At 42.9% G+C, this 24,579-nt stretch overlaps 2 protein-coding genes across 2 annotated transcripts; both read left to right on the top strand.

Moving 5' to 3' along the window:
- The first annotated feature begins 9,245 nt into the window (after positions 1-9,245).
- LOC111961391 (sulfate transporter) lies at positions 9,246-15,936 on the top strand. Its single transcript, XM_023983613.2, has 3 exons — positions 9,246-9,482; positions 10,578-11,225; positions 11,449-15,936. Exons 2-3 carry the CDS (start codon positions 10,632-10,634, stop codon positions 12,970-12,972), a joined length of 2,118 nt encoding a protein of 705 aa, XP_023839381.1. The 5' UTR covers positions 9,246-9,482; positions 10,578-10,631; the 3' UTR covers positions 12,973-15,936.
- A 584-nt stretch (positions 15,937-16,520) lies between these two features.
- On the top strand, positions 16,521-23,895 carry LOC111961390 (protein regulator of cytokinesis 1). Its single transcript, XM_023983612.3, has 9 exons — positions 16,521-16,692; positions 17,340-17,472; positions 17,570-17,692; positions 17,814-18,047; positions 18,223-18,393; positions 18,513-18,662; positions 18,968-19,118; positions 19,202-19,338; positions 23,764-23,895. Exons 1-9 carry the CDS (start codon positions 16,676-16,678, stop codon positions 23,878-23,880), a joined length of 1,233 nt encoding a protein of 410 aa, XP_023839380.3. The 5' UTR covers positions 16,521-16,675; the 3' UTR covers positions 23,881-23,895.
- The last annotated feature ends 684 nt before the right edge of the window (positions 23,896-24,579 follow it).

The following is a 24,579-nucleotide window of genomic DNA, read 5'->3' as shown; positions in this document are numbered from 1 at the left end:
ATCCTGGCTGGCATGGTGCTATCAGTCGAGCAGCAGGAGGCTATACGGCAGGCAACAGTAGGACAGTGCATCAACCCCAACTGGCACACCATGAAGAGAGGGAGGTTGACAGCCAGCAATTTTGGAGCAGTGGTTAGGGCCAAGTTCATTACTCCGTCGCTGCTAAAAAGGGTCCTCAGATCACAGTCGTTGGATGGGGGTGTTGTCTGTAAAGTGGGGCACCGATCATGAAGAGGAGGGCATCAAGGTATTCAAAATGGCTACAGGGATGGATGTGCTGGAGTCACGGCTTTGGGTTATGGGGTCCAGGATCCTGGGTGCCTCACCGGATGGTCTGTTGGGCACCACAGCAGTGGTGGAGGTCAAGTGTCCCTATGGTGCAAGGGAACTTACCATTGACGAGGCAGTGAAGTCAAACTATTTCTATAACCAGGAGGAGGGAGGGTTTTACCGCCTCCAGGAAGACCATCCTTACTGGCACCAGGTCCAAGGGCAGCTCCAAATCATTGGAAGGGACTTTTACTTTTTCGTTATGTGGACCACCAAAGCCTCCATCCCCATCCAGCGTAATGACCTCTGGCAGACTCATATTGCTGGACTAGAGGAGTTTTTCAAGGACCACATGAGTGGAGCTTCTGATCAGAGAGAGAATGTTGAGACAGAACAGCAACTATCACAGTGTCGGAGGCATCCACCTCCAYGATGAACTGGAGTTCTGGGTCTGGCTGGGTGAGGATTGGAGCGGAAGTGAAGCAGTGCTTGAGTTCCAGGAAAGCTGCCTCTGCCTMAGGGATCCAGTGGAACGGAGTGGAGGTGGAGGTGWGAGCGGTGAGAGGTGCTGCCAGATGGCTGTAGTTGCGGATGAAACGTCTGTAAAAATKTGCAAACCCCAGGAAACACTGTAGCTGCTTCAGGTTTGAAGGCGCAGGCMACTGTGACTGCCTTGACCTTGGAGGGATCCATACGTAACCAGCCCTGTGTAATAATATAACCCAGGAAAGACAAAGAGGAGGCATGGAACTCACATTTTTCAGCTTTAACAAAAAGCTGGAGAGAGACTTGGGAAGGGAGGCAGTCAGAGGAGGAAAACCAAGCAAAGAAGTTTCACACACACACACACAGAGAGAGAGAGAGAAAGAGGGAGAGAGCACTGGGGGAGTGGCGGCAGGTTAGGGAGACAGGATGAGCAGTAGAGGACGTGGCAGGTGCAGATGTAACACTCTGGCTATCTACTCCGATTTCAGAGCACTCTCGCGCGCAGAATAACTGATTAATCTATGAAAGCGCAACACCTGCTGAATATGACCGGCGTCAGTAAACATGGGAGAGAAAAATTATAGTTAGTCAAGAAAACTCTAGATTACATGTAAACAGCCTAACCAGCTCTGCTAGGTCTAGTAAAATGGTCAGAGTGAGGTGTTCTCTCATTTGTGTCAGGAAGTAGCTAGCTAGCAAGCTAGCCAACTTTAGCCAGTTAGCTTGGTGCTTGATTGGGACAAGCATGCATTGGCAGGTAAGCTGCAGGACGAGCAAGCTACTTACTATTCCCCATCGTTTATCAATGAAATTTTGATGGTTAACTATCTGAAAAAGTTTGAGAGGGTTTATCTAATGTTCCTTCGTTAGATTTGAGCTCATCTGGCTCTGGCTAGCCTTAGTTGTTGATCTTGTTGATGTGGATATAGGGAAAGATAGCCTACCTTTTTATGTTTGTTTGATCAGTACGACTGAAATTTAAGAGGACTCCAATGGTATTTGCATAAATCTATTCACCCAGATGCTAAGTCTTTTTGTTCTGTATCTATGGACGCGACACAGTCGTTCGATCTAAATGTTCTGTTGCTATACTGGCTGGTAACATTCTTATCCCTTGCTTACTAGCTAGCCAACTACGGCTAATTTACAGTCACCTCAAACAGTGCAGCCAGAATAACAACCAAGTAGCTGCCTTTGTTTAAGCTGTTTTCTAGTGACATTTATTTGGATACATCCATAAGAATGAGCTAATGACTCGCATAGAAAATGTGCTCTCTCGTCAGGACACTGTTGTTCAGAGGAGCTAGYCAACAACACAGCGAACACAATCACTTTAAACTGGAGCTAGAAAGACTGCAAACAAGCTGTACTTGTACCTGTTTTYTATTGACATTTATTTCCATAAAAATTATTCAGGATTTCGACTAGCTGAGAAAAGCTGCCTGTCTGTCTGTCTCATCCAGACTCGTTCATTACTATGGGACAGCTGGAGTTGAATATTGAAACGATGTTTCAAATGTCGACGAGACAGASAGCAAGGTTTAAACAAATCTCCGCTGCTGAAAACTAAATGCTAGTCTAAAARAAAGTAGATAATGTCAAGATGCTTTTTATATCTGAGATCGGCCGCTTTCCCACTCTATATTGCTGTACAATTTTCACAAATACCTTAGTGTATGTTATTCCCAAACATTCTAAGAATTTATGAAAACATGAACATGACCATATCAAAGTGCTCGCTTGTCAGAAAATGTAATCAAAAATAGTCATATTCTTCCTGGGGGTGTATATGACAGATTTGAATAAGATTTCATGTTGCTAAAATACTGTCAGTTCCAGTTCCACTATAAAGGCTTAGAGGCCTATCTGGGGACCTATCTGGCCTGAGAGTGTCTTTACAAATACACTGCGTTCTTCTTGGACTTAGCCAAAAGGTTATATTCAAACCATGATCAGTGATCACCCACTGATGAATAGTTATATCCTAAGAATATATAGATAAAGTAAACATTCACAAAAACCTATTGCATTGCCATATGGTTTCCATTGCCTCTTCCAACATCCTGTACTATTCAACAGTAGTGGTGGTGATGAGCACTCAAGATAGGATACTGCTCCCTCTAGTGGCACATGGTATTCTCATTTCACCACCCAGTGGAACTACCACACTCGTGGCGAAGAATTAATGATGTGCAATATGGAAAATATTTGTTTTATGAATAGCATCAAACCTGTATGGTATGCATTATTTTTCCCCAAACAACTGCTCACACTCTTAAATGCACAACTCCATAACCATAACGAAATTAGTGACCGATTGAACTTAGTGTGAATCAGCATTCTACATAGACCTAAGGTATTCGATGTAGCAACAAATGATTATATGGTTACAATATAACGCGGACAACGGGACTTTACAACGACAATGACCCTGGACATTTGAGCTGGGAAAAAAGCCTACTTTCCCATTAAACAAGTTGAAATGATCTTGGCTGTTAGAAAATGTAATTGTATGCAAGCCAAAGTATTTTTTGCACCTAAGTATCTCTCTTCTTAAGTACGTCAATGTATGATTCTAATTAATGGGACAAAAGTATGTAAAGATCAGAACATGTTGCTAAGACAAAACCCCTAAGTAAGCAAAAGGATCTGGATAAAAAGTTCCTATCGTCAGTGGGCAGATGTCAAAATACTGGTAACAGTGTGTGAATAATTTATAACATGTTTCCTGTCCTCTTGATAAGGTTGAACCACTATTTGGCCATATAATTCCATTATAGTTAATGGGAGTTGACACCTATGTCATGTGCACAGCAGAAATCTATCAGTTTTAGAGGATCATAAATGTCTCATTAATTTGATGCCATCAATCTTGTTTGGATCAAAGGGACGTTCAACGTTCAACGTTGCTGCTCAAGCCAAGCTCTGGTTCACTCAGTTAGTGTGGATTTCAAGGCCAAGAGTTTACCTGCTGTGAACCTGGATGCACATGTTCAGATGGATGAGAGGGTTGCCAATAGGTTACTTTCCCACTCTCTCTGACTAATCCTATTCAAACATTTACATGCTGATGAAAGAAATCAACTCTCTTCAAAGGAGGTTAATGTGTAAAGGACTTTAAATTACTCTCACACCACATGTACTATGAACGCAAGTGAACTGGCATAAAAAAAGTCCCAGCCAGCACTGCAAACAGGACCCAACAATAGAGTAGAATAGAACACCTGGATGTCATTGCTGAGGCAGCCTTCCTGGGGAGATAATAGGGCACTTGGCAGTGACACGTTTGACAAAGTAACAGTGCTAGCGATATGTCCTAGAAAAAGCGATATATCTTTAACAACCTACATAGCACATTCAACAAAGTTTATGAGCATTCTGTGCCTTGGAGAAAGCATTCAATCACTCAACCCCATCACACTGACTCTCAGTYCCATCAGTGAATGGATGCCTCAGTTTCCATGGTTATGAACCAGTCCACAAACCCATCCCCCATCCCCTCTTCTCTCTTTCTCTGATTGGAGGATTAGATGAGCGGGCCCTGGATGAGAATGAGGCTCCTCTTCCCATCATCCCTTGCTCCATCCGGCTGTACTGAATCAGGCCTGTGTGTGAGCACAGTGAAGATCTCAGAAGAGGAGGCATGGCTACTGTATCCTCTCACCAGCCTCCACACTCCTTATATCAGAGTGAGTCCCCTCTCCTTCTACACTGTGTTGACTGGTTCTATGCAGCCACAGATGAACCCCTGGAGAGGGGCTTTTGCAGATAAAACGGATACATTTCTAGACTGAGAATGAATAGTACATCAGACAACACCCCGACTCTGGTGTATTTAAAGAGACGGAGTAGTCATCCTCTCATATCTATAATTTATAGTATGCGTCCTATATAGTTACACATTTATAAAACAAAGTATTGCCTTATTAATTAATTGTATAATATATTTCAATGTTCAATTKAAAAATATATTTTTTCATCAGCATGTTGTATTCCTCTCTTCATGTCTTTCACATATACAGTGCATTCGGAAAGTATTCAGACTCCTTGACTTTTTACACATTTGGTTAAGTTACAGCCTTATTCTAAAATTGATTAAATAAATAAAAAMATCTTTATCAATCTACACACAACACAACATCAAAAAAAAAATTGGGCAAATATATACAAAAAAAATCTGAAATACATTATTTACAAAAGTATTCAGACCCTTTGCTATGAGACTCAAATCTGTACTCAAACATGATTAATGTTTCCATGAATCATCCTTGAGATGTTTCTTCACCTTGATTGGAGATCCCCTGTGGTAAATTCAATTGATAAAATCAAATCTAATTGTATTAGTCACATGCGCCGAATACAACAGGTATTTTACCTTACAGTGAAATGCTTACTTACAAGCCCCTAATCAACAATGCAGTTTCAAAAACAAAAAAATATAGATGAGGATGAGAGATAAAAGTAAAAAGTAATTAAAGAGCAGCAGTAAAATTACAATAGCGAGACCATATACAGGGGGGTACCGATACAGAGTCAATGTGCGGGGRCACCGGTTAGTTGGGGTAGTATGTACGTACATGTAGGTATTAAAGTGACTATGCATAGATGACAACAAAGAGTAGCAGTGGTGTAAAGAGGGGAGGGGGGGCAATGTAAATAGCCTGGGTAGCCATTTGACTAGATGTTCAGGAGTCTTATAGCTTGGGGGTAGAAGCTGTTAAGAAGCCTCTTGGACCTAGACTTGGCGCTCCTGTACACCTTGCCGTGCGGTATCAGAGAGAACAGTCTAGGACTAGGGTGGCTGGAGTCTTTGACCATTTCTAGAGCCTTCCTCTGACACCGCCTGGCATAGAGGTCCTGGATGGCAGCAAGCTTGGCCCCAGTGATGTACTGGGCCGTTCGCACTACCCTCTGTAGTGCCTTGCGGTCGGAGGCCGAGCAGTTGCCATACCAGGCAGTGATGCAACCAGTCAGGATGTTCTCGATGGTGCAGCTGTAGAACCTTTTGAGGATCTGAGGACCCATGCCAAATCTTTTCAGTCTCCTGAGGGGGAATGAGGGGTTCTGTCTTGGTGTGCTTGGACCATGTTAGTTTGTTGTTGATGTGAGTACCAAGGAACTTGAAGCTCTCAACCTGCTCCACTGCAGCCCCATCGATGAGAATGGGGGCGTGCTCGGTCCTCTTTTTCCTGTAGTCTACAATCATCTCCTTTGTTTTGATCACGTTGAGGGAGAGGTTGTTGTCCTGGCACCACACGGCCAGGTCTCTGACCTCCTCCCTATAGGCTGTCTCGTCGTTGTCGGTGATCAGGCAACTGTTGTGTCATCGGCAAATGTAATGATGGTGTTGGAGTCGTGCCTGGCCGTGCAGTCATGAGTGAACAGGGAGTACAGGAGGGGACTGAGCACGCACCCCTGAGGGGCCCCCGTGTTGAGGATCAGCGTGGCGGATGTGTTGGTACCTACCCATACCACCTGGGGGCGGCCCGTCAGGAAGTCCAGGATCCAGTTGCAGAGGGAGGTGTTTAATTCCATGGTCCTTAGCTTTGTGATAAGCATTGARSGCACTATGGTGTTCAACGCTGAGCTGTAATCAATTAATAGCATACTCACATAGGTGTTCCTTTTGTCCAGGTGGGAAAAGGCAGTGTGGAGTGCAATAGAGATTGCATCATCTGTGGATTTGTTGGGGCGGTATGCAAATTGGAGTGGGTCTAGGGTTTCCGGGATGATGGTGTTGATGTGAGCCATGACCAGCCTTTCAAAGCACTTCATGGCTACAGACGTGAGTGCTACGGGTCAGTAGTCATTTAGGCAGGTTACCTTAGTGGACTTCAGCACAGGCACTATGGTGGTCTGCTTAAAACATGTTGGTATTACAGACTTGGAGAGGGAGAGGTTGAAAATGTCAGTGAAGATACTTGCTAGTTGGTCAGTGCATGCTCGCAGTACACATCCTGGTAATCCGTCTGACCCTGCGGCCTTGTGAATGTTGACCTGTTTAAAAGTCTTACTCACATCGGCCATGAGAAACAAGATTCTCTGATCTGATGAAACGGAGATGGAACTCTTTGGCCTGAATGCCAAGCATCACGTATGGAGCAAACATGGCTCCATCCCTACGGGGAAGCATGGGGGTGGCAGCATCATGCTGTGAGGATGTTTTTCAGTGGCAGGGACTGGGAGACTAGTCAGGATCAAGGGAAAGATGAATGGAGCAAAGTACAGCGAGATCCTTGATGAAAACCTTCTCCAGAGCTCTCAGGGCCTCATACTGGGGTGAAGGTTCACCTTCCAACAGGACAACGACCCTACGCACACAGCCAAGACAATGCAGGAGTGGCTTCAGGACAWGTCTCTGAATGTCCTTGAGTGGCCTTGATCTTGAACCCGATAAATCATCTCTGGAGAGATCTGAAAATAGCTTTGCAGCAACGYTCTACATCCAACCTGACAGAGATTGAGAGGATCTGAAAAGAAGAATGGAAGAAACTCYCCAAATACAGGTGTGCCAAGCTTGTAGCGTCATACACAAGAAGACTCACGGCTGTAATCGTTGCCAAAGGTGCTTAAACAAAGTACTGAGTAAAAGGGTCTGAATACTTATGTAAATGTGATATTTCATTTTTTTTTTTATTATACATTTTCAAACACTTCTAAAAACCTCCTTTTGCCTTGTCATTGCTGATTGACGAGGGGGGGGGGGAACTATTTAATCCATTTTAGAATACGGCTGTAACGTATCAAAATGTGGAAAAAGTGAAGGGGTCTGAATACTTTCCAAATACACTGTATAGGTTTTTCAATAGGTATTTTTTGGTCTGGAATGAATGGTATACAAACTGATGATGAGCAGTCTTGTGTTGCACATGAAACAATAACAATATACACATTTCAGTAATTTAGTACTGTTACTCTACTGAAGCCTGTTAGAATGCAACGTCTTCAGCCCACCAACAATGGTGCCATTCACACACAGCCAAACAAAGCAAAAACCTAGACGAAGTGAATAACTGATTAGTGAAAAAGCCCTCTTTAGTTTACATGTAAGCTATTCCATTATAAAAGGCTATATAATATCATTCTACACACAAAGATTACTCCATACATGTAGTTTATTATGTTTACACCGCTTCTATTTCATATTGATGATCCAGACCTTTTGGAGGGTATGTTTCAACTAAACTGGTCAAACAGAGTGATAAGTTATGGTGTATGCCAAGACCTGGCACAAATCAATTCACACACATCTCACAAGACCTCACTGGACAACGTTTGACTTAATTCATCTGCATATTATGTCAAGGGCCATTGTACAACTTCTCCCTCATGGCACAATAGTGGAAAGACCAGACGACACACAGTCTGTCTTGTGATCCCACCCTGGAGTCATGCCACATCACAATGGGATTTCACATGTGATTTCAAGCTAGGGCATTCTTTAATATTGGGTCCACAGATRTGACATCACTGCAGGTCACGAGACAGGAACTATTAGCTAGTCACAGATCGATTTCTGTACCATAACACTGAGCACAATGGGACTTCATATAGCAAATTTGGAGTGATGTGCTCCATGGCTTAATTGGCTAAGTCTTAGCCAATGACATAGCTAGAAACCAGGAACACAACTCATAATCTAGTAGTTCATTAATGATGACTAATATGCAATGTAGAAGTAAAAAAGAATGTGTGAACACGTATTTACCTTTAAAGGCAAACCTTACTAAACCCTAGGCCTCTGGAAACAGGACATTCAGTCAAATGCAAATAAAATCTAGTTCTAAAAAAACATGTACATTTCCATATTTGACACATGATGACAGATGTATTAATGTATGTAATACATAATAAACTGAGAACAGGGATCAGTAATCTGGTGTCAAGTCAATAGTGAACGAACCCCTATCTTATTGCTGTGTTGTAAGACAATCACCAAACCAGGTCACTGTGTCAACTGGAACTACTGCATGTTAACAGTTTGTGACCCTTCTTCTTCAGTTTCCGTTTGTGACCCTTCTTCTTCAGTTTCCGTTTGTGACCCTTCTTCTTCAGTTTCCGTTTGTGACCTTCTTCTTCAGTTTCCGTTTGTGACTCTTCTTCTTCTGTTTCCGTTTGTGACCTTCTTCTTCTGTTTCCGTTTGTGACCCTTCTTCTTCTGTTTCCGTTTGTGACCCTTCTTCTTCTGTTTCCGTTTGTGACCCTTCTTCTTCAGTTTCAGTTCGAAAATTAACCAGATCCCAGGTTAGGTCTGAATATTAACAGATAGATAAGCCACACCAGCCAGTAAACGATTGACTTTTGTTACCCTATTGCCCGGAACCTAACTAGATTGCCAAGGGAGGCCTTGCTTCCACTTTATGGACAACCCAAAAGGAGACATTGGCCCCACCCCCCCACGCTGTCCAGCCTATGGCAATGATCAGTGTCAGGACAAGGGTCGCCCTTATCGCTATACTCATCCAACATAGACTTGCGACAACACCCTTTTTGTCATTCTACTCCGGGGTAGCAAGAGAGGCATGTGTATGACACTGCCAGAGAGACAGGAGAGACAGGAGAAGAGAAAAGTAGAGAGAGAGCATGTGACACTCACATGTTGGCTGTGAGGGAGAACACTGATAGCGGTGACTATTTTTAGGTGTACCTGTAGGTTACATGTTCCTGACTACAGAACTTTGACACAAAATTTGCATTCCTCTTTGGGTTGGCAGAACGAAGTGTGGGTGAGTTAATGTTTTGCCTCAGCCTGAACATTGGTAGAATAACAAGTAGCCTACGTTTGTAACCTATGTGTGCCATTTCATGCATTTAATGTGTTTTAAGACAGGTAAACATAGAGCATCTAGAGGAGGGTCTAAAAATTATTTTTGACCTAAAATTGCTATTACTATTTGAGTCCCGTTAGTGCAGTTAATACATGAGGGGTGGGTGTTGACTTTGGTACAAGAAGAAGAAKCAGGAATCAAAGCCCATCAGACAGCTGTAATGAGGTTATGATGGGACACAACGATAAGACTTAATCTTCTGTTTACTGCTACCGTAAAGGGTTATCATCCCACCAGGCACAACGTCTTTTGCACGTTGGTTCAACCTAAGTTCATTAAAATGATGTGGAAACAACATTGATTCACCCAGTGTGTGCCCAGTGGGACAGTTATCTACTGCATAGTTTAGGCTTCTGAAGACATGATAAGACATGATGAGCTCTATGGTGAATGTCTGGATCACTCATTCATCTCAATCTAGAGATGTTCAGACTGTCCACAGTGGGAAATGTAGGAATTTCTTTCTTTCTACTGATATCATTAGAGGCATGCTTTGATGCTTGATATTTCCGGTTAGGTCGCATTTAAAATATATTGGAGTTTTAGAATGTTTGTCAATACATTGTCTGCGTTTGTCTTTGAATTAAGGGGCAATCTGAGATGGGTTGATAGATGGGTTGCCTAAGACATTTTCACTGTGGTCGTTGAGTAAGTGTTGCCACGGTTATCACCATTCAGGTAAGACCMAGATGCAGACAACGTCAAAGTAACAACAGTTACTCTGTTGTAATCTCTCACAGATCCCGACATGTTTATTTCTTTTCAATGTTTTCATTTTCACTAAATCACTACTTGACTGAACCTCTGTTACAGTTTCAATGATATAATAAACGCATCAAAGTTTAACGAGAGAACTATGAGTAATGCAACACCCCTTGAATTCAAATGCTAGTTGGGAAGGTGTTTAATCATTGTTTCCTTCGGGGAGGACACACTATCTAATGATCAAAGAGTGTCATGATGAGTGAAGATTCTCTGTCTGATTCATTCCAGGAGCTCAGCTAAGCACCCCACCACCACCCCCACAACCCACTCCTTTCAGAGGCCATGGAGGAAGCCAAGGTCACAGAAGTTCCCTACCTGGAGCGGAGGGTCCGGCAGCGGAAAGAGCCCATGACCCTTCTGAAGACCAAGCTGAGCCGTAGCCTGTCCTGCTCTGTGCCCAGGGTCAAGAACACCTTGACTGGGTTCTTCCCTGTGGTGCTCTGGCTTCCCAAGTACCAGCTGAAAGAGTATATCTGGGGTGATCTCATGTCAGGCCTCATCATAGGCATCATCCTGGTCCCTCAGGCCATCGCCTACTGCCTGCTGGCTGGAGTGGACCCTATCTATGGCCTCTACACCTCCTTCTTCGCCAACATCATCTACTTCTTCATGGGGACCTCCAGGCACGTGTCTGTGGGCATCTTCAGTCTTATGAGCCTCATGGTGGGCCAGGTTGTGGACAGAGAGGTGTATATGGCAGGGTTCGAGCTGGATGACACCAAAGCAGCCACCGTAGATGGATTCTTAAATGTAACAGGAGACTCAGACAGCTCAGCCGCCAACCTGACAATAGGCGCCTTCGGCATGGAGTGTGGGAAAGAATGTTATGCCATCAGCATCGCAGCAGCCTTGACGTTTTTGGCTGGGATTTACCAGGTACAGTTTCAACTACTCTGATTGATTCAGCACTCTCATAATTGCTTTCAACATGTAGTGGAACAGATTTCAACATGTAGTGGAACATATGTAAATCAGTTAGACTTGATAACCCATGTCCTAAACATCATAAATTACCTCACATCAAAGATGACTGTGCTGAATATTGACCTTTAGATTAGATTAAATTAACTATCTGATAAACATGGTTGCCTCCTTCCAGGTATTGATGGCTGTGTTCAGACTGGGCTTCGTCTCCGTCTACCTCTCTGCTCCCATGCTGGACGGCTTCGCCACAGGCGCATCGTTCACCATCCTCACCGTCCAAGCCAAGTACCTACTGGGGCTCAAGATCCCTCGCCACCAGGGCTACGGCACTGTGGTGGTCACCTGGATCAATATCTTCAGTAACATCCAGAACACCAACTACTGTGACCTCATCACCAGCGTCATCTGCATCTCCGTCCTGGTGTTGGGGAAGGAGCTCCAAGATCGCTACAAGGATCGTCTGAAGATCCCTCTGCCCACAGAGCTGGTAGTGGTGGCGGGCGCTACACTGGTGTCCCACTTTGTAGACTTCCACGGACGGTACGACTCCAGTGTCTCTGGTGCTATCCCCACAGGCTTCATCCCCCCTAAGGTGCCCAGTTTTGGKYTGATGCCCCGGGTGGCCTTCGATGCCATCCCACTGGCTGTGATCAGCTTTGCCTTCACGGTTTCCCTCTCTGAGATGTTTGCCAAGAAGAACGGCTACACCGTCCGGCCCAACCAGGAGATGTTGGCCATTGGTTTCTGTAACATTATCCCATCCTTCTTCCACTGTTTCACCACCAGTGCTGCCCTGGCTAAGACTATGGTGAAAGACTCCACGGGCTGCCAGACTCAGGTCTCCAGCATTGTAAGTGCCTTTGTCGTTCTCCTGGTCCTGCTCTTCTTCGCCCCCTTCTTTTATTCCCTCCAGAAGTGCGTCCTGGCCTGTATCATCATCGTCAGCCTGAGGGGAGCTCTCCGAAAGTTCAGAGACGTGCCCAGTAAGTGGCGCGTCAGTAAGATGGACGCTGTTGTCTGGATGGTGACTATGAGTGCCTCAGCTCTGATCAGTGTGGAGATGGGGCTGGTGGTTGGGGTCGTTTTCTCTATGCTCTGTATCATCGTCCAGACCCAGAAGCCCAAGGTTTCTCTGCTGGGACAGGTCCATGGCACTGTCTACTACGAGGATTTGGAGGAGTATGAAAACCTCATGTCCCTCCCTAAAGTGAAGATCTTCCGCTTCCAGGCCCCGCTCTACTATGCAAACAAGAACTTCTTCCTGAAGTCGCTGTACAAGGCCGTGGGCGTGGAACCCTTCCTGGAGATGACCAGGAGGATGGAAGCAGAGAAAAAATCTGAAAAAATGGCAGCGAAGGAAGCCGGGAGAGACGACAAGACTAAGGGAGAGGTGAATGTAGGGCTGGTGTCCAGAGAACTTGACTTCCACACTATCATCTTAGACTGCTCTGCCATGCCCTTCGTAGACTCCACAGGGATGCAAACCTTCAAAGGGATCATTAAAGACTATAAGGAGGTGGGTGTCACAGTGCTGCTAGCAAGCTGTAATACAACGGTCGTAGATTCTCTCAGACAAGGCTCTTTCTTTGGGAAGGCTGACAAAGACATGGAACGCTTGTCATTCTATACTGTACACGCTGCAGTTCAATTTGCCAATGACAGGGCAACATCTACATTTATTGGTGACTCATTGGTGTAGACCAGAGCCGTATATATCCAAATAAATGGATATGTAAATAAATGGCTCTGGTCAGGGATGGATTGGCCATCTRGCAATTCTGGAAAATGCGAGATAGGCTGGACAATTTTTTTGTTGGGTGGCTTGGTCAAAATTGACACACACACAACATTTTTTTTATATCAAATAAAACAATCAAAAAGGTGACATCKCCGGCGGTCCATGGGGCTGGTAGCCCTTCACACTCACAGCCYCTGTCATCCCCTATACAGGTTGAAAAGGGCAGATTTGGTCACTCATAAGCACCTACATCTGAATGCAGTGGATGTACAGTAATGTACTATATATAATGTCAGAACTCAAGCTCTTTACTTTACAGCTCACTTTACAGCCCTGTGTGGGGTTCAACAGACAGTCGTTCTAAACATGTGTACCACGCACAACAAAAAGATGCCCCCAATCTCTCCTGATAATTGGGCTAGTAGTTAAGCAACATTTTTGTGGTCTGAGTGAGGGGATGCTGTAAATTGAGAGGAGTCGATGTGTTCTGACAGATGACACATGGAGGATTATAATAAATACTGCTTTGATGTCATACAAGCAAACCACACACCCATAAGTCCAAATGTTCACTTCACATTTCCATATTTGAAAACTGATGTAATTTACAGTATCAACAATTATGATAGCTATATTTGATGTACAGTTACAAGGATGACAAGCGTCATACCCTGGGTTGTCCTGAACAGAATGTTTGTCATATTGTGAAGAAAATTTGCTGCGGAACACACACTTGAATGACTCCATTCTATGCGCACCAAAATTACAATCTGTTTGTCTGAAGTGCCTTGTGAAAGCCGAACACTGTAAGATCATATTTTATAACTAGTCATGTTGGCAATAGAACAAGCTTTCAAATGATGCCCACCTGACCCAGATTGGGATTTATAATGGAACAACAACAGTAATTGTGTGATGGTGGGGACGCAGGGCTGTGTTCCAAACAAAACACTGTAAGTGTGCTTGCTTCAGTTCCTCAACGGCAAAGCTAGGAGCCCTCAAAAAAGCACCTTTAAGTCGAAGGCTCTTTCCTTGTGTCATAAAAGTGCATTGAAATKACTTAGGTACTGTGCASAGTTTGGAGAGGTGTGTGTCCACTTGAAGACACCAGTTAGACCTCTCACTCAAACCCTTGTAATAATGTTTGCACCTACCCCAAAATTGCCATGAATATTCGTATCATGGTACTGAGTGTATTCGTTATCAACAAATGCAGCGAAAACTACAGTAAATGTAAAACGCACATGAAATCAACAGCGTAATGTTTGGATTTGTTTGGTCTTGTGTCAGGTGAACTGTTGTGTTCTCACCTTTGGTCTGATCATTTCTTTCAGTTGATACCATGGTCATGCATATACTTTTTATATTTCTTCTGTTAGAAACTATCCATATAGGTGTAAAGGGTTAAAGATGTACTAAGCAGAAATCTCACCAACATTTCCTGGTTGCTAAAATTCTAATAGTTCACCTAATTTCAGTTTGTGACAAAATAAGCAAGTATAGTGTAGAGAATCATTGTACAATCTGTGAAATATATTTTCCATAACCAAAAATATAAAAGTATTTTCAGCTGTTTGAAGTTGGTGTATAAAACCGAAAGTAAAAGACACAAAAACAAAATGTAAGAACGGGAAGCATAGAAATGGCGCTCATAGAACAGATCTACTGCTTCTTAGACTTGCTTTCAATAAGAATGACAAATCTATAACTCACATTTCTATCAAATGTGCCTTTGGTTATTCTGTGGGCAAGGGCCGGCCCGCTTTTCTGATCGGCTGGGCTGAGGTCACGCAAASTCACATTCAAGGTCAAACGTGGCATCAGCAAAGAGACCTTCTCCGACTCTGTCATAAGTTATACAGCCAAGATCATGGATTGTAAAAAACGGAAAGGTGTTTATAAACGTAGCAAGAGCAAGTTGTACATTGTCACCTCACTCAAAACGTCCTATTTGCGCGGCTAAACCTAAGATTTGGTCAAACAGTAAAGTGCATTATCCTCATGATTCCTGTAATGAAAGTGTCTGCCATGTGCCTGTGCCCTCGCTGGTGTCTGCCTCCGTGATGAGCACTCTCTTCTCCCCCATGCGCTCGATAATTTTTTTTTTTTAAATGCTTTGGAAGCTTTGTGCCCTTCGCCCCCTTCTTCCTGTCGAAGGAGGAAGGTCTCAGGTTTCTGTAGGTATAATTTGATTTTAAACAACCAACATGTACGCGTTCATGARAGACTCAGCTTTCGATGGTGGGGTCAACCATTCGGACGCTACAGACAGAAGTTGGCACATCAGTGGCACCGACTTCAGATTATTTTGGGGGGGATGTCTCCTGGTCGGACAAACACCGCTGTAACTCTGCCWCCTCCCACCACAGATGCGGAAGACCAACACAGGTGGATTGAGACGCAGCCCATGCAAAAAAACAATATCTCTAGCTTAAACAGAAGGATCTTGTTTATTATGCTAATGGTGTCATCACTGTACAAACTAGCAAGCTTTTGTACAGTGATGAATGTGTCAGTGATAATGCTATCCACTGGATGTTTTATAGGGGATTTATGATTGACCATCCAATTACTAATCAAGGGAGAATCAATCTATTTTATGTTTCCTTTTGAGTTTGACCAGGACAGATTCACCATAATATGTTGATGGTGACTTCACCAGTTATTTTGTAACACACAAACTCCAGTTTCTATCCCAACAAGGCGCTGGTATCTAAAGATTTACAATAGAAGTTGATGTTTCAGATGAACTTTTAAAGTTTGGTATCTTATCAAATTATTCTTAAAATCGTATTTTATATTACTTTGTACAGTTGTTGGTGGTTGAATGTTTTTTATATACTGTGCATCTTAGTTATCAATAGAAACAACGGTATTGTATAAAGTATAAGTAAATTCATTGTTTAATAAACTACTACAATACTAGCTATGTGTAATTTAAATTACTAATGATTTTGAGACTATGAAGTTATATTGAATGTTAGTCCTTTTCAGTTGCCAATTCACTTGACAGCGGGTGTCAATGATTAACTGGCAACATAACAGAATGCAGCATTGGAACAATTCCTCTGTGCTCAGCCATTACAGGCTTACTACCGTTTAGTCATTTCACAATTTGCTGTGTCAGTTTGACAGAAATAATCGTTTACTTTGATCATTGGCATGAATTATGCTGACTTTTCATATTGCAGGTTCAAACATCACTCCAGAGCACTACAGACATTGATTACAATGTGAGCTTTCCTGACTCTTTATTCAACATGATTGAATGCATAGACTAATGTGTATCCATCGAATCAGCAACCTCTACCAACAAATAACATTGATATGGCGTGTGGCGTAATTTTATAAAAGTATTTTGACTTACTTTCTGTAGTACTGAAGTGAAAATGCAATGTAGTCTACTGTCCACTTGATGGCGGCAGAGAGCCTCCTGACCAAAGTGAGAAAATGGGAGTGCCATTGGTGAGTGAATAGCCTATTACAGCGCTTCTTGAACAAGGACATATTTTTTGAATTTTTTGGCACAAGCAGCTGAAAGGGTACTGCTTTCGCACCGCTGTAGTGACAAATGAAACTAGCCAGCCATCTACGTCTTTTTGTATAAATAATTGATATTCTTCAACAGCTACTTATTTTTCCTTTATTGTTGTCAGGGGAAACTATGTCAAGTCGGAGGAGGTAAGTTCAAGTTGACTTGGCTTGCTAAAGCATGCTAACGTTAGTACAGACAGTTAGCACCACAGTTATACAAAATCTTTGGTCGTACCAGTTAACTTAGCTAGTTAAAGTTAGCTGCATCAATGTTTGGTTGATTACAATTAGAAGTTGCTTTCGCAATAGAAATAGCTAATGACATTGCAGCATTGCCCGAGATAGGGGCAATCGCTCTGGATAAGAGCGTCTGCTAAATGACTTAAATAGGGGAAATGTTCAAACCGCTGGTAGCTAGCTAACAGAGGACTAACGCTAAACTTTGATACTAAGGGTATCATAGCCAACTGTGTGTTAGCGCTGGTCCGGGGTGTTATTTTTACATTCACCCCTAGATGGATTTCCACCTTAATATTGACAGGCTTTTACATACTTCTGCTACTCGCCAAAGTAAAGAYGTTGCTAGAGTAATGTTTGCTGACGAACCTTTCTCTGCCTGAACCGCCAAACTAGTTATTATGGTCCATCCGTTGTAGTGCAGATCCAACGCATGCGCTTGGACCAGAGCWARTCTGGCAGTGAACAAAGTGTTCAAAATAACTAGTTATATGTTTGCTGGCTACCTAGCCAGCATAAGTTACCAAATGTGATTGTCTTGTCACTCATCTCTGCAGTGAAGCCCTGGCTTTCTCGCTAGTGACGGGTATAAACCATGCCATGGCCAGGCTGGTGGGCATCTGGGACAGCATAGGCATTATGGAGGAACAGAGGGTGGAGCGAATGGAGACGGTGAAGAAACACATTGAGGTGAGGCTTTAGAAAACAGTATATTCAGATGAACTGCATGTTACTGAATCCTCGTCAAGTAGTTAATTAACCAACTCTATGACAYTATTTTCCTAAGGGCCTTTTGAATGACATGATCACTGAGGAGGAAGCCTTGAAGCACCGCATCCGGGCCAATATCATCACTTTTCAAAAACAGCTGGATACCTTGTGCCTGGAAATGTCAATGGATCCAAACAAAGTAAGTGGTACTTTAAGGCTTTTTATAATCAACCTCAACAACATTGTTTGCTGCTTCCTTTCCTTGACTCCTTCCCTTCCTTTGTACTAACCTCCTGGTCTCCAACTTGTCCACCTGTCAGATGGAGGAGGGCCTGACAGTCCTCCAGATTGAGAAGAACCTGCGTCTGCGTGTGGAGGTTCTGACCAAGGAGAAGGTGGAGCGTTTGAAGGAGCTACACGGACTGCAGCAGGAGGATAAGGAACTGTGTGTGGAGCTGTRYGTCACCCCCTATTACATCCCCACTGGCAGCATGCCATCTCGCACGCAGCTACAGGAGCTCCGGGAGCACATCCAGACCCTCAGCGAGGAAAAGGTACTGTAATGGCTGCAGGCCATGTTGAAGATTTGGGTTTAGTGTGAATGTCATGTTGAACTTCCTATTGTCTTTAAAAAGCAACATTATTATTCAAAACTGTACATTTGTCATAACTGCTCATTACTCGTATTTTGGAGAAAAAAATCTAAACTCTTGTCACTCCATCCTGTAGAAGAGTCGTGCAAAGGTGTTCTCAGGTCTGCGTGAGGACATCAGGAAGCTGATGGAGGAGATGGGTCATGAACCAGAGACTAGCCTGGAGAAAGAGTCTGTGGGCCACGACGAGGATATATTCCTGCTCACTCATGAAAATATCAAAGCCCTCAAACTGCTGCTCTCCCAGGTACTGAAAATAATCTAGCCGCTCTACTAATGATTACTTAAATATTATATTGTAGTCTTTTATTGTATCTGATGTGACCTCTAGGTCTGGGCCAATAGTATTTGTGTCCTTTTGTGTAGATGGAGGTCAAGAAGGAATCACTGACAAATACTCTAGCTGAGCTGAAAGAACAATCCATGTGCCTGTGGAATCGTCTGGATGCGCTGGAGCAAGACTGCAATGTGTTCCAAGAGAGTGTGCAGGGTACCCTCTCTGACCAAATCACACAGGTTGGAACTCTCTCCTCCTTCACCACTGTGTTGGACAACGCTTCACATGCATACCACACACCACTGTTCAAAACAGTAAACCTTACACTATGACTACAATGTTGCCCCGGACTTAGCTAACAAGGGAACAGAACAGAGATGGTGCTAGTACCCCACAGTGTTGAGACGACAGTCCTTACCCGGGTAATGTTCATTGGGGACCACTGAGGGAAAACGTGTTTCTTATAGTACCTCCTCGTATCACTGTTTCTGAGCGTTGTTTTCCTTTTTCTTCATACTTAACCTGAACATGTTGTCCGGTCCAGTGGCAGGGGGAGGTGGACCGTCTGACAGACCTGCAGAAGACCAAGCTGGAGGATGTGATTGAAAAGGTCAGACAGGAACTAGTGACCTTCTGGGACAAGTGCAACCTGGGCCCTGAGCAGAGGGAACCCTTCAATGCCCACTTCTGTGACAGTGAGTAGAACAACACTATGAAATCTCACTCTCACAGACAAAATACACATACATACTGATCGAACCAATCTGTTTTTCCCTAGATAACTTCACAGAGGAGTTGTTGGCGCTGCATGATGCTGCGCTATTGAAGGTGAAGAAATATTACGACCAGGTAAAGCCCTTACTGGAGGCCCTGCAGAGATGGGAGAAGTACTGGGCCCTCTTTCAGGACTTTGAGGTACTGCTGGTATTTGCGGTCAAGCTATGTTTGTGAATGAAATTGCAACATTTTGTAAAATTGTGCACTACTTGGTGCATGTCATCTAGGACTGTCCGCAACAACAAAAGATCTTGACTTCTTTCGACCAATCGATTGGTTTAAATTTAAAAAGGTGTATTTTTCCCTATATAGAAATCAACTAGCCTATATGTAGGCTAATGAGCTTGTCTTATGTTTTAAGCACAGTGATGAAATAATTAAGACACAAATGACTCGAGGGAGCCAGAGATAGCGATAGCCTACCCTCCTCCCCTTGCTGCTGGCTTTCTGCAGTTAAGCTCCTGAAGTTGCTGGTAATAGCCTGTAGACATAAAATAGCCTACATAAAGCTAACAARTAAAATGTAGAAGCCTGCMGATAGAAAATATCTTGACTAAAAATAAATATCCTATAAATAACATTGGCTATGCATGGTTTGTCTGCAAGGAACATTGTATCAACTTGGTCCGGCCTGAAGCTCRCGCTAGCAAACTTGCAATATTGAATAAAATATTGTGGGCCCTCAGTTTCCCACACCAATTAGCTCCAGACAGACACGGCTGTGGACGCACAGTTGTAGACAATTTGCGCAAGGGATGAGAAGTAATCAGGTAGACCTATTTTACAACGTTTCCACCGGATCACAGCACAAGTGGTTATTGAAAGAGCTGGAAAAATTTTCAAATAGGCTAAGTTGAGGAGCTATTGTCTTTCTCAATGGATGTAAAAACAAACTTTGTTTACTTGCTGTTTGAGTTGAAGAAAAAATGACCTAGAAGTTCTTACTGACTTTATTGTCCCCATGGGGAAATGTTGTTGCAGTGTCATTTACATGTTTTAAAGTGGCGTTTAAATACTAAACAAAATTGACAATACAACTTTCATAACAGTTACATACCAATAAAAAAAATGTTTTTTAAAGACTAGCCTGCTGGCCTTACTGAGTCTATAGGAACATTAGCCCGAGCTATTTAGGAGGGATATCACCTGGCACAAATGATTGTCTGGTTCTGTTTTTCCTGCTGAGGGGTGCCCTATACCTGTGCCCAGAGGGGAGTAGTTCAAAGTCCGGGTACAGGGGGTGGCTTGGGTCTAAAATGATTTTGTGAGCCTTGCGGAGGGCCCTGACCTTAAAGATCTCATCCAGGCCTGTCTTTTTGACTCCAAGTACCTTGCTTGCTGTGGGGATAATCCTTCTCAGCATATTTCTCTGGCTGACAGTGGCATTGCCAAACCAACAAACAATAACAAGTTCCACAGTGGTGGTGAGTTAAGACAATCAGAAATACTATCAGATCCCCAAATGGGCACGTTTTATAGGCCTACATTTGCACGCAGGCCAGGTAGCCTAGGCCTATTTCTCTGCATAATCCGGTGTCCGTCCTCAGTTAACATTGATAGGAGAGCTACAAACAAAAGACAATTAATAAATTGACAACTCGTTAGTGGTATGAACTAAAMCAAAACTTGTTCCTCATAAGCGTAGCCTAGATTGTGTGGTCCTTAAACAACGTGTCCACTCCGACAATGAGAAAGGTAAAAGACAGTAATAATAATATATTGATTGCATTAATAGAAATTAAACAAATGTTGTAGATTAGAATGCTAAATGTACTACTGGTGATACTACCGCAATGGACTAGTCCACTGAGACTGGCGTGAATCAGACGGTGTCTCGTGTACCATATGTATTTTATTTATTTTTTTGTACAAAAATGATATATACACTACCGTTCAAAAGTTTGGGGTCACTTAGAAATGTTCTTGTTTTTGAAAGAAAATGCCCATTAAAATAACATCAAATTGATCCGAAATACAGTGTAGACATGGTTAATGATGTAAATGACTATTGTAGTTGGAAACTGCATTTTTTTAATATATTTTTTTAATGGAATATCTACATAGGCGTACGGAGGCCCATTATCAGCAACCGTCACTCCTGTGTTCCAATGGCACGTTGTGTTAGCTAATTGAAGTTTATCATTTTAAAATGGCTAATTGATCATTAGAAAACCATTTAGCATTTATGTTAGCACAGCTGAAAACTGTTGTATTGATTTAAACTAGTTGAGTATCTGGAGCATCAGCATTTGTGGGTTTGATTACAGGCTCAAAATGGCCAGAAACAAAGTGCCTTCTTCTGAAACTCGTCAGTCTATTCTTGTTCTGAGAAATGAAGGCTATTCCATGCGAGAAATTGCCAAGAAACTGAAGATCTCGTATASCGCTGTGTACTACTCCCTTCACAGAACAGCGTAAACTGGCTCTAACCAGAATAGAAAGAGGAGTGGTAGGCCCCGGTGCACAACTGAGCAATAAGGCAAGTATGTTAGTGTCTAGTTTGAGAAACAGACACCTCACAAGTCCTCACGGGCAGCTTCATTAAATAGTACTTGCAAAACACCAGTCTCAACGTCAACAGTGAAGAGGTGACTCCGGGATGCTGGCCTTCTAGGCAGAGTTGCAAAGAAAAAGCCATATCTCAGACTGGCCAATAAAAAGGTTAAGATGGGCAAAAGAACAGACACGGGACAGAGGAAGATTGGGGGTAAAAAGTGTTATGGACAGACTAATCTAAGTTTTAGGTGTTCGGATCACAAAGAAGAACATTCGTCAGATGCAGAAAAGATGCTGGAGGAGTGCTTGACGCCATCTGTCAAGCATGGTGGAGGCAATGTGATGGTCTGGGGGTGCTTTGGTGGTGGTAAAGTGGGAGATTTGTACAAGGTTAAAGGGATCTTGAAGAAGGAAGGCTGTCACTCCATTTTGCAATGCCATGCCATACTCAGTGGACAGTGCTTAATTGGAGCCAATTTCCTCCTCCTACAGGACAATGATTCAAAGCACAGCTCCAAACGTTACAATAACTATTTAGGGAAGAAGCAGTCAGCTGGTATTCTGTCTATAATGGAGTGGACAGCATTGTCACCGGATCTCAACCCTATTTTGTTGTTGTGGAAGCAGCTTGACCGGGTACATAAGAAGTGCCCATCAAGCCAATCCAACTTGTAGGAGGTGCTTCAGGAAGCATGGGGTGAAATCTCTTCAGATTACCTCAACAAATTGACAACTAGAATGCCAAAGGTCTGCAAGGCTGTAATTGCTGCAAATGGAGGATTCTTTGATGAAAGCAAAGTTTGTAGGAGACTATTGTTATTTAAATTAAAAATCATTATTTATAGCCTTGTCAATGTCTTGACTATATTTCTTATTCATTTTGCAACTCATTACATGTATGTTTTCATGGAAAACAAGGACATTTCTAAGTGACCCCAAACTTTTGAATGGTTTTATGTACACACACACACACAGTGCATTCGGAAAGTATTCAGACCCCTTCTCCTTTTCCACATTTGTTTTGCATTGCAGTCTTATTCTAAAATTGATTAAATAATAATTTTTCCTCATCAATCTCCACACAATACCCCAAAATGACAAAGCAAAAACAGGTTGTTAAAATTTTGGGCAAATGTATTACAAATAAAAAAAGATGCCTTATTTACCTAAGTATTCAGATGCTTTATGATACTCGACAAACACCTGTCTATATAACACCTGACAGGGGGAAAACCAAGCCATGAGGTCGAAGGAATTGTCCATAGAGCTCTGAGACAGGATTGTGTGGAGGCACCGATCTGTGGGAAGGGTGGCAAAACATTTCTGCAGCATTGAAGGTCCCCAAGAATACAGTGGCCTCCGTCATTCTTAAATGGAAGAAGTTTGGAACCACCAAGACTCTACTTATAGCTGGCTACCTCCAGACTTGAACCCGATCGAACATCTCTGGAGAGACCTGAAAATAACTTTTGCGACGCTCCCAATCCAACCTGATAGAGTTGGAGAGGATCTGCAGAGGAGAAACTCCCCAAATACAGGTGTCCCAAGCTTGTAGCGTCATAAAGAAGACTTAAGGCTGTAATTGCTGCCAAAGCTGCTTCAACAGTACTTTCAGTTTTGCATTTTTAATAMATTTGCAAACATTTCAACAAAAAWYWTTTTTTTTTGCTTTGATATTGTGTGTAGATTGAAGAGAAATTATTTAATACATTTTAGATTAAGGCTATAACGTAAGAAGCTGTAGAAAGGGGGGTCTGAATACTTTCCCGAATACACTGAATATTTTGTTTTTGTTTCCAGCAAATCCTAAACAGATTACATTAGGGCTGACCCCATGTAGTTGACTGGTTGATGGTCAACCAATAGCCTATCAACCAGTTGACTAAATGGGGTCAGCCCTAATGTGATCTGTTTTAGATTTGCTGCATCAACAACAAAAAATCGACCGTAGATACTAGACAACAATCTGCTCATTTTCTGATACAAGTTCAGTGTGTTGCTAATTTTGTTATTCTATATAATTTGACAAGAAAATGTATAATCTATTACTGAAACTTCCCTTTGCAGAAAAAGGCCAATGATCCAAACCGTTTCTCCAACAGAGGAGGAGCCCTTCTTAAAGAGGCCAAAGAGAAGGTCAAAGTTCAAAAGATGCTGCCAAAGGTAAGACTTCATTTGATTTAAGTCATGTCCTTCTATAAATTTGTATGGCGGTTGGCTTTACAGTCTGAAGGAAAGGCAAATACCTTTCATTCATCTCTGACAATTACCTGCTTAAAATCTGTAAGTTGTAGAAATTATAGTCTTTACATTTTTACATATAAAATATGTTTATGAAAAGTGACAGACATGGTTGATGATGGTAATCAAACAAACTCCTGCTAAATTAAGGCACTTTGCAGTCCAGCGTTAAATCACCACAGCTTCTATTCACAACCGCTCACTGGAGCATCCAAAGATCGGTTCAAGGTCATTCTCATATGCTGCTTATATGGTGGTGTCCTTGAAGTTGTAGTCTGGTGTAAAATGCCAATGACGTATACAGTGCATTTAGAAATTCCATCATTCTTAAATGGAAGAAGTTTGGAACCACCAAGACTCTTCCTAGAGCTGGCCGCCCGGCCAAACTGAGCAATCGGTGGAGAAGGGCCTTGGTCTGGGAGACCAAGAACCCGATTCTCACGCTGACACATCTCCTGAGTTCCTCAGGCGGTGGGAAAATCTTCCAGAAGGACAACTATCTCTGCAGCACCCCACTAATCAGGCCTTTATGGTAGAGTGGCCAGACGGATGCCACTCCTCAGTAAAAAGCATATGACAGCCCGCTTGGAGTTTGCCAAAAGGCACCTATAGGACTCTCAGACCATGAGAAACCAGATTCTC

This window comes from Salvelinus sp. IW2-2015, linkage group LG4q.1:29 (genome assembly GCF_002910315.2).
Source record: "Salvelinus sp. IW2-2015 linkage group LG4q.1:29, ASM291031v2, whole genome shotgun sequence".
NCBI lineage: Eukaryota > Metazoa > Chordata > Actinopteri > Salmoniformes > Salmonidae > Salvelinus > Salvelinus sp. IW2-2015.
The sequence above is the reverse complement of the archived record's forward strand: the minus strand, read 5'-3'. Positions and strand labels throughout refer to the sequence as shown.